This window comes from Aulonocara stuartgranti, assembly GCF_965226115.1.
Source record: "Aulonocara stuartgranti genome assembly, chromosome: 5".
In the NCBI taxonomy this organism is placed as follows: Eukaryota; Metazoa; Chordata; class Actinopteri; order Cichliformes; family Cichlidae; genus Aulonocara; species Aulonocara stuartgranti.
The window spans coordinates 21794427-21805199 of NC_138943.1; the positions used below are offsets into that span (position 1 = coordinate 21794427).

Consider the following 10773-nt stretch of genomic DNA (forward strand, 5'->3'; position numbering starts at 1 on the left):
CCCTGCCCTACCATGTGATTGGCTGATTAGATATTTGAGCTAACAAGTAGTTGAACAGGTGTACCTAAAAAAGTAACTGATAACAATAGTTAATGACTTAAAACATGAAGCACAGTGCATTCAACACCTATACAAGTAGTTTTTTCTCATTTACTTAAAAAAACCAAAAAAAAACCCCATACCAATAACACTAACTGGTTTACAGTGAATTCAAACTTTGTGAACTGAAGGCCAAAGTAGATGGAAAAAGTAAAAAAACAAATGTATATCAGTTCTCTGCATCTGTGATTAAGGCTTCACACAATTACACACCTGAGGGGGTGTCTGAATGGAAAAAGAAACTGAGAATTTCATCAACCATACATACACTGAGACACAGAACGCCAGACTGTTAATATAGTCAAGAGTTTTATTATTTGATGTCCGAATTTTCTTTGACAACAATGTTTGCATTGCAGTAATTTTGTTCTTATAAGGAGGAGTACTACCAGGACAGATAACTGGATATTTTCATTAAATGGAAAGATAGAATATCCATTTGATTTCAGTCCATTATACCTTCACCATCTATACACTGTAATACACAATCCGTTAAAAATATTAAGTACTTAGCCAACCTGAGCTACAAGCAGATAGATAGAACAGCAATAACAAAGACATGACAGAAGACAGGTGTAAGCTGTGTTGGTGATGCATATTGTAATTCTATAGCGATGAAAGACGTCTGATGAAAGGACAGAACATATACAGCAGTAATAGTAGCAGTACAAGTAATGTTACACAAAAGGCAAATATTAATATATCAGGGACAATTAATCCATGTTCTACACTGACTTATTAAGTAGACTCAGCTTTTACTTTGAGTCTACTTAACAACATTTCTACTGTGCTGTTTAGGCAGTTATAAACCCTTTAAGCACAATCTTGAAGGGCAAAGGCAAAGATAATCTACCAGAGTGTTCAACAAATTCTCAGGACATATCAAAAAAGGAAAGAGTGAGGAATTCTAATTTGAAAGGCATCTGGCAGCAGACGTTGCCCAAAAATCAGTCATCCCTGTATAATTTTTAAAGGCAAAAAAAAACATACAAAGTGCAAAAAGAAAGAAGAAAGTGTTTCAGATTGGCTTCAAAAACATCTTCAGCCAATTAATGCATCTGTATATATAGTTCAGCAAGATTATTCATTGACAGATAGGCAAAAGAAAGCAAAAGAGAAATCAGAGAATGCGAAACTTGGGATGCTGACATTAGCCAACATCGCCTCACATTAAAGATAATCAGCTAGGACATCTAGAGTTCCCAATTGCACTCTGAAAATGGCTCCATCTTGTCCCCTTAGCATGAATGTCGGGCATCATCTGCACAAATGGGTTGCTGGGACAGGAGATCACTCACAGGAGATCAAGTCAGGGACCGTGAGGTCAGAGTGGGGCTGGGGGGTGTCATTTTTTTCTTGTGTGATCTTTGGGCGCTGGACTCGTCAACATATTTTACAAGAGAACACTAGTGTATTAATTTGTGTATTAATTGTGAGGGGGACACATCCATGTGCAGCACATTGTGCGAAGGGTCGTGTCAGTGGAATGAACAATGGCATGGAGGAGGAAGACCAGTAGGGAATTCCCTTCCCTGGAAGCGAGGTGGAGGTGATGTAACCAGTGACAGGGCGTTTCCAAAAAGCCAAGAGAGAAGATGGTCCAAGTTTTCTCTTAGCAGCTGCAGCTTTCTGTTGCGGGTTTAGGTCCTTCATTCCCTCCCAGCTTTATGGGCCCTGGGAAGTCATTATACAACTCCACCTCTGTCTCCTGCAAGGCACCAAGAAAAAAGAAGTTAAGTAAAGCCGAAAGATTTTTTAAAATTCAACAATCACACAATGCAACAAGCCATTTCAAACCCACCACCAGCACACCACACACACACACACCATTAACCTGTAACTCACCTGTTTGAGTGCATTACGTGCGATTGTCTGAAATGCCTGTTCTACATTTATGGCTTCCTTCGCACTGGTCTCAAAGTAGGGGATGTTGTTCTTACTTTGACACCAGGCTTGAGCCCTTTTGGTGGTCACCTGTGGATATAAAGAGAGATTGAGTCCATCGACAACAACAAGCTAAAATAAGTTGTACAATACAATAACTCAATTTTCTGCATTATTTGATTATGATATAGGTATTGATATTTAGGTCACAAGCATACAAACTCATATTATGCTTATAAAAAAAAAAAGATATTCCCAGTGCTGGAGGAAAAGTTGATTTTTCAGCTACATTTGGGGAATAACTGCTCAACAAGCATTTCTCATAGGTGAGTGCACAACTTTCAGGTGGCACATGTATCATTTGTTCTCACAAACTGCTTTTATTTTGGTTTTTGGATGTCTGGCGTGAATAGCTTTACTGAGGTATCAATTTGTCAATTCACATTGTAATGTTGAAGTCTATGCTCTGATTATGCCACTTCAAAGTGTGGATAAGAGTTACTTCAATGTTTAGAGTTACTATCGTTGGAAAAAAGCCACTCTGATATTGTTATGTAACACATAAACTTGAGGTGAGCTTTCCAAGCTTATACAAAGGCCCTGTCAAGGCATGCACTTCACTAGCCACAAGAAGCTCCTCTGCTCAGGTGAAGTGACTTTTGTAGTTTCACCAAGTCCTCTAACATTCCTTACACAGCAACCCCATCAACACCTGCGCTAATCTTTATGGTCACAGCAAGTCTTTAATGATTTAGTCTTTTCTCCTTCTACAGATCTACCAAACAAAGCAGCACAACAGTAACAGCCACAGTGTGCTGTGTGCACTTACAACTGACACGCACACATAGTTAAAGTCATTCTTAAAACAACGAAACTAGAACCAGGAATCTCATACCAACCTGTCTGTTCTCCAAGTCAATCTTGTTGCCTAGCACCACAAACGGGAAGTTCTCAGGATCTCGAGGACTGGCCTGGATCAGAAACTCATCCCTCCAGCTGTCAAGTGTTTTGAATGTATTGGGCGCAGTCACATCAAACACCAGCACACAGCAGTCTGCTCCACGGTAGAACGCAACACCCAAAGACTGGAACCTCTCCTGGCCAGCTGTGTCCCAGATCTAGGCAATGAAAGAGGAACAATAGTTAGGCACACCAGGATTAAAGATAATACAAAACAACAACTCTCAATAAAACTGTGCTTGAATCCATGAAAACTTAAAGCTTCATTTGTCCTCACATAATTTAGTCCTCCGACTAGTTATCATACCACACCTGCATTGTAACGAGTCGGTCGTCCACCATCACCTCCTTCGTCAGGAAGTCTGCTCCTATTGTGGCTTTGTACTGGTTACTAAACTTCTTGTTCACATACTGGTTCATTAAGGAGGTCTTCCCAACACTGAGAAGAGAAACAGCAGCACAACAGAAATATGAAATATGCAGCAATTAAATTACTGTGTTTGGTGATATATGAATGTGGTTAAAGCTTTTAGAATTTCCACCAGCTTGAGCACATTGGGTATCCATCTTAATCGAGACAAGCTGATTTTAAATACAAGGATCCACTACATATAAGACGAATGATGACTGCTTCAACCATATCGCTAACCACATTAGCAAATGGTCTGTACAGCAGTATAGCCACTTACAGGTCGTAAAGCATGCGATAAAGGAAACTGAAATGCTGCATGCTATGATGATGTTATCAGTGTGTCATTCTTGTGGAACAAGAAGACACACTCAGCAAATTTAACGTGATCCTTAATCAGTGCAAACAATTACTGACCTGTGAGGGTGACAGAGCACCGATTGGTACAGGTAAGAGAGAATGGTGAGCAAGTCCAAAGAGTAAAGGCTTTGCCTCACTCTCAGGTGTGGCTACCTGCCAAACTGCTATGTTGTTGTTATACATAAATAAATACAAGGACAAAACTAAGGTATTTTCACACAGTCAACCAACCATTTCAGATGCTTTACCACCACACTAGAGTGAAAAAGAGTCAACTAATTTGCATCTAGAAAACTCAGATACAAAACAGACCAGTGATCTGATTTAGATATCTGTGGGAATTCTACATCCTAACTCGTGAAATAACCAGAAACCCCTCTTAACCCTATACTACAGCCTGCCACGCCATTAAATGGTTGCGGGCTGTGTCAACCTGAAATGTAGAATTTCTCAGGAGGTGCACATTAGGCTATGTTCTAAATTAAGACGTAGATTTCCTACTGAAGCGTACTAGAGAACTGTTTACATCATAACCTACAAATTCATCTTTCTGGTCAATCAGCAAAGAACCAGAGTCAACTTTGGTATTCTTTCCAAGTGGTCATATGATTCAACAAAACAGGGATCATTCCTATTTTAATTTTTGCAAGTTAAAATATTCAATGGCCTGGAGTTACATTTCAGCCTGGCTTAACAATAAGAAATGAATGAATGGTGGTTGATTCAACCTGTTTGGCCATTATGTTTTCCTTACATATAAAATACTGTAATTTATTGGTGAATCATATTATCACAGGGATACACAAAAGATTTCAGTGTTCTCAGGTTCACCCAGCTTTAAGGTTTCTTATGAAACTGTTTACTAAGCTTTTTTTTTTATAAATTATTGTGAAAAATTTAAAGTTCCCTTGAAACCATGTTTGAATAACTGTAATATAAAAACTACTTTTGAAAGACGGCATAATGAGCATGAAAACTGAGCTTGATAGCAATAGTAGTGATTAGCAGCAGATAAGGGCTGTATATACAAGAAGCACAGTTTGTATTCTGCCTGGCGACAGCTTATTGCACCACCACAACAACTTGTGCCAACAAGGAAGTAGCGCAATGTAAAATTAAATTAACCCCAAAACAACAATAGGAAAAAAAATTGAATAGCTTGTGTGACTCACCCTGAATCTCCCAGGATGATGACTTTCAGGAGCACTTTCTTCCTGGATGTCATTTTTCCACAGCTGCAGTAAGACAAAAAGCAAGAGGGTTTAGTTACTAATGCTTTTCTGATGTCGTCATAGCAAGTCACAACCTAACCACTAGCTGTCTATATACCTGGAACAACATAATCAATACAAAAAAATAATTCAGTTTCTTTACAGACTGGCCTATTGGACAACTTTATGTCTTGAGTTTCATGGCCCTGCACCAATCATGTATGAATGCCACTCATTTCAGTCATGTGCTTCCTAAGCTGTTGGGCAAATCACGAGGAACATATCTCTCTCTCTCCCTCTCACTTCAACACACACACACACACACACACACACACACACACACACACACACACACACACACACACGGAGGTTACTTCTAAGAATATTGACTCCTCCTCAAAGTCCAAACCAAGTGACATATGAGACATTTTCTGCTGATTTCACTGTCACTAAGTTGACAAACCAATGCTGCACAATGTAACGCTTAATACACCGTCAACCATTGCAAGATATAAAATGACCACAGTCACAAATACAACATGACTTGGGAGACAACATGCAAATAGATGTATAAATAAAATTAAATCTAGTTTTTCCCAGAATCTATACAAAAGTGAAAGACACATATTAGTCAATTTGGGGCTAAAATGTTGACTAAATTCTGGAGAATTGGACAAAACAACTGGATGTATGTCACTTTAGTTTGAGCAAGAGTGGTAGTTAACTGTTCTGCAATCTGTGCCTTTTCTGAACACTCAAACACTCTTCACTGCTCAGGGATGTGCACAATTTCCCCAATACTCATCAGAGATTTCAGCAAGAGCTTACCCAGTGCATGATTAAGTTAATATGTGTTGTATTATACTGTATCACCCCCTTTAAGTGATCAATTGTTTATTTGAGAATGCAATGTTTGAAATAAATAAAAAGAGGAAAATTAGATGCCTTGGTGTTTCACTAGGACAAAAAAAGAGATTTTGTCAGCCAGTATCATTATACAATGCAAGACTGAAGCTGCATCCACACAGAAAGTGATTTACTTCAACAAGAGAGCAGAGAAAGTGAATGGCATTCAGCGATTAAGAGCAACTAAGGGTGAAATAACAACTGACGAGGTAAAGTTGGTGGAAACCAAGAAACTCCACCACCACCAGGCGAGTGATTGAAGTGAGTGAAAATTAAGAGTGCACAAAACTGTTGCTTGACATATAATCTGGTAGTAAATACGTTAGAACATTACTTAGATAACCACAGCCTACGATGTCCACAAGCAACAAGACGTCAGCTTTGATGGGGTTGGCGATGAGTGCTTCGCTTCCAGTGTTGACGCAAATCTGACCTTATAGCAAATCTTTTATGTTCTGTCCAATTGTGCAGTGGGTTCCAGTGAAAATGTATATTAATGTCTTGAAGGGCTATGTATAAATCTTTCCCATACACAAATAGACTAGAAAGACAAAATAAAATGTGATTTCTTAAGACACTGCTTTATCTTCTCCCATACCTTTGTCCTATCGGTGCTATGTAAACACTGATCACAATGCAACTGATAAAACAAAACCTGGGAAAAGTACTGCACTGTCAATAAGGAGGGCAGAAAAAGCAGATGTCTGGCAGTAACATGTAGCAGTATTTCCTCAAAGCTAAAGATGATCCTAATTGTATATTATAGCAGCATAGTATACAATTAGTAGTATACAAACATCAGCAAGGTTTCACCAGTGCATTACAAACATGGCCTCCCACTGGGAATTTTCTTTAAGAAAAAAACAAAACAAAAAAAACCTGTAGCCTTTATGATTGCTAATGTGCCTAAAATACCTTACTGCTCCAGTTAGATTGTGTACATGTTTAAAAAAAAAAAAAAAACCCTTTAAATTTACATGAAACCCGCAGCCTGATTATTGTTTTGAGAGTCAGAAATTCCTCTGAGCTGGAAAAGCACCATATAAAGATATGTACTGTATATATTATACACTGTGGCAGTGTCTAATTGTCAAGTCCAATTATGTTTCTCCTTTTGGGTGAAAAAAAAAATACACAAATTGTATCTTGTTTTGGTGGTGAAGCAATAACCTTTTAGGTAACATTTAACAGTAAACATGAACACTTCATTTCAAATTGCATGCATCAGTTTACTAAAGTAAAACACAACCATAAGCTGGAAAGCACCAGCATTCTTTCTGAGTGGAAATCCAATACCTGTGAAGCACAAAATAGTTGACAGTAGCATGAACAACAGCAACACACTGTCACGGAGGTGTGCTTAAATTAGTCACATGATAACAGCAGAAGCAGAGATCAGACATTTAAACCATGATTTCTCATTAACAACTACGATTTCTGACAGGCGGTTCAGTCCAAAATGAGATTGTGGCCTTTCACTAATATGATCAAAACAAATTAAATAATTTCTTCTGCCTGAATGAATATACAGTATTTCTCAGTTAAGAAATGACTGCATGAATTAGGCTCATTATTATTTATTATTTTAAAAACCATGAAGTTTTGGACTCCACCACAGTTTCTCTATGCTCATACATTTCTGCTCAGAGCATCTAGTCTTCACCTCTGACATGGGTTATAAATGCAAACCAAACAACACAAAACAAACCCCAAACTAAAAATAGTTTTGGAAAGCAGAGTTCAGACAATGTTCAGTCAATTACTCCAGGTCACAGAGGGAAGCCATCATCATTTGTCCTTGTTAACCAGCTTCTACATGGGAAACAGATGCTTCAGTAATGAAGGATCATCTTTTTAAACGTGTGTATTTTAGCTATAACAAGTACGAGTGAAGAGATAGATATGCTGAACAACTTCAAAAGACACACAAATTAGGACTAATCCAAACTCAGAGGGCTGTTTGCAGCGGAGGAGCAGTTTTTCAACTCCAACCACTTAATTAAAAAACTGTGCAAGACCATATGTGTCATCATACTGTGCACAGTATTTTTTTAATGAAACAATAAGAAAATGGTAGACGTAAATGTCAGACAGCATCTGTCATTGAAAAGTAAAATACTCAAAACCTGGATAAATGTATAGCAAGATGTTTCTTTTCTGTCTCGAGCCTGTTGGTACAAGCAATGGGCGTTGTATAATTAAGACAACTTGAACGACGTGTAACCGCGTGACCTGTGAGCCACAAGCGAAACGAAACCCACTTAACGCATAATACAGACATGACAGGTCAAGATTCCCTAGCAACACTCAGACACATATAACATCTGTTTAACACAGCCTGTAGACAATAAGGGTGAGGAGATCGCTTAAAGGTCACACTGACCAGGATCAAGATGTAGCCAAAGAACACAGTGACGAGTAGCTATTCAGCCACTCGGTGATGTGTAGTTCTGAGGTAAAAATCCTTCTCTGTGTGCATGAGCATTAACACCGTTTAAAGACACCCCTTCACAACATTTGACAATGATGAGTTTTTTTGTTTTTGTTTAGGTTTTTTTTTTTTTGTTGTTGTTCTTTTACGATGCTTTGGCCGACAGACCAACCCCGACTAGCCGGTCTCCTTCCTTGTTGGATTCGACCCAGAGGAGCCACAGGCCGGCCTTGTTTTTGCCGAAAAACACCTCACCACCATTAGCAGCTACAGCGTCAGGACATCCTAAACACTGACAAGTGGGCAGACATTATACATATAAAGAGTTTCTTGTCGTCTCAAAAACTTACTTTCAGCTCGTAACACACGGTAGAGGAGACTTGCTGACCGTATCGAAGCCGGCTGCGAGAAAACTAGCCGTTGTTGTGCAGCGCAGCTAGCGTCAGTTGCTAACTAGGCGTTACGTTAGCTAGCGTTGATTTGGCAATGTCCCGTTTGAGATTCTCAGAAAAGTTTCTGACGTCGACACCAACAAAAACCGTGTCGTAAATTCACGAGGTAATTTATCTACAAATAGTGTTTAAATTTGGCACTTGCCTTAAGGCTTGCCTGCCTACAAGCCACCCAACCAGCTAACTACTTAGTTCTCCCTTGTCTTCTTTCACTTCCGCCTCCCAAACAACGCTTGTGCCCTACGTCAGACGTAAACAGCCAATAACAACCCCTTCTGAAATATTAATTAAGGCCCGTATAACTTCTCTATCCTCGACTTTCACAGCCCATTAAATGCCACAGCTCGGGTCTTTTCAGAGAAAACATTAATATTAGTACTGATTCTCAACCCTGTTGCCATTCATATAAAACAAACATGACAGATACGTATTAAAAACATTAAAATAATATTAAACTCAATTGTCCTAATTTTACCCATTTTATTTTATGGATTTCTTAGCTCACAAAGTTTTAGACTACTGCCTTTTAACAGTTTGAATTATTATTTGTGGCTGTGTCTATGGTGTATTCGGGCAAATGTTTGAAAACAAAAAACTGAAATCAGTGAAACAAAAAAGTATGTGACTATGAAAAGTGAAAATTTGGGCAAGGTTGATTTAGAAACTTGCCTAAACTCCTACTAAGTGTAAGCTGAAACTGAATTAGTATTCAGTATGAGTGTGACTAGCTTTAACTTAGTGGTCAAGAAATTAATATTTTGTTCAATAAAGTTTTCAAGTTTCAGAGTATTGGTATTAGGGTTGCACCAAACATAATACACAACAACTAACATATTATAAAATACTGTAAAACATTTAAAATTCTTTAAGCGTAGATTGTTTTCGAATTGCAAAATTACCCAGGCTTTGAGCACAAATGCTAACCTGCTGATGTTATGTATTGATAGATTACAGTAAACATTAAACAGGCAAGTTGCCAAGCTTTCAGTTAAAAATTAACTCCCACACTGAGTCAGATCTGACCACATCATCACCCTGACTCGCATGATTTTTATCAGGTGTGTGCTTATTGTCCTGGTTGCGTTTTTTTCACAAGACCTGACTTTGCACTAGATAGGTCCCACTGGATGACATAACAGATAACTGGGCTAAACCTGACAAGTCTGTAGCCTGGATATATAATAGAAAGCCATGTTGGAGCTTTGTAGTCATTCTGATGCCCCTTAATGCAGACTCAAGTAATTACAGTTCCCTAAATTGATAATAAATCGGCTTCAGAGCTGCTGTTCCACTTTATTCAAAAACACAAACAATATTTTAAATCTTCTAACATAATGAGTGAGATGATGAGCTGCATATTCCAAGTAATTCTACATAACTTTTACAAAACATCCAGTGAACATGAGCATTTTTTTTCAGTGGGAAACAACATTCTGGGGAGGCACCTTGAACTGATCTTAACTAATCTAACTCTCAAAACCTCCAACTACCATTTTTTTTCATTGTATGATTAAGATGATATTCTCCTAAGAACCAGCCTATTCATTTATGTGATGGACATTTGTTTTTGGGTTATATCTTTTGACTTATTTGAGCAACCCTACTAAGTCCTGGTGTACTAAACAGAGGACATCCTGGTCTTTCCATTGATATCTCATGTATTTGGGTGGCCTCTTTTAGCTCCAAAGAGGAAGGAAATCACAAAATAAGTTCAATAGGAAGATTCTTATCCTTGGTTCTCAGGAGGATATGTTAGAGTTGTCATTTTAATTATAGTGCATTATTACACTCCACCAGTGAGTCATCTAAGATAATGGTTGGATGGATGGAGTGAGTAGTCCACCACTAGAGGGCAGTGGAAATTCATTTTGAACAGAAGAACCAAGCGAACTAATGAACTCAGACCTTTTTCAAATGCATGCTGTCACTCTGTAAAACAGTAAATTTAACATTAATATTTTTCCTATTACTTCTCATTGGCTGTTAGTGTTATTTACTATATTGTCAGTTTTACTCACATGAATTATCTCTTACAGAAGTGCAGTCATGAAAACGAAAGTC

The 10773-nt window shown here is 38.3% G+C and overlaps 1 protein-coding gene across 2 annotated transcripts; it reads right to left on the bottom strand.

The window, feature by feature from the left end:
* Window positions 1–395: 395 nt before the first annotated feature.
* LOC309706343 (ras-related protein rab7-like) lies at window positions 396–8956 on the bottom strand. Of its 2 annotated transcripts, none has more exons than XM_082532782.1 (6): window positions 8611–8956; window positions 4885–4947; window positions 3256–3382; window positions 2883–3101; window positions 1945–2073; window positions 396–1807 (listed from the first exon to the last, which is right to left on the bottom strand). In XM_082532782.1, the coding sequence occupies exons 2-6, from the start codon at window positions 4935–4937 to the stop codon at window positions 1712–1714; spliced, it is 624 nt and encodes a 207-aa protein (XP_082388908.1). In that variant the 5' UTR covers window positions 4938–4947; window positions 8611–8956; the 3' UTR covers window positions 396–1711. The 2 variants fall into 2 exon arrangements, with proteins under 2 accessions (XP_082388908.1, XP_082388909.1); XM_082532783.1 differs by having other exon boundaries at window positions 8858–8932.
* Between the last annotated feature and the right edge of the window lie 1817 nt (window positions 8957–10773).

Excerpts from the sequence above, each read along its gene's own strand:
- LOC309706343 (XM_082532782.1), bottom strand. The coding sequence starts at position 4,937 with ATGACATCCAGGAAGAAAGTGCTCCTGAAAGTCATCATCCTGGGAGAT. Across the intron at positions 3,383-4,884 it reads ATCATCCTGGGAGATTCAGG|TGTTGGGAAGACCTCCTTAA; the intron begins GTGAGTCACACA and ends TTCTCTTCTCAG. Across the intron at positions 3,102-3,255 it reads ACCGACTCGTTACAATGCAG|ATCTGGGACACAGCTGGCCA; the intron begins GTGTGGTATGAT and ends TTCATTGCCTAG.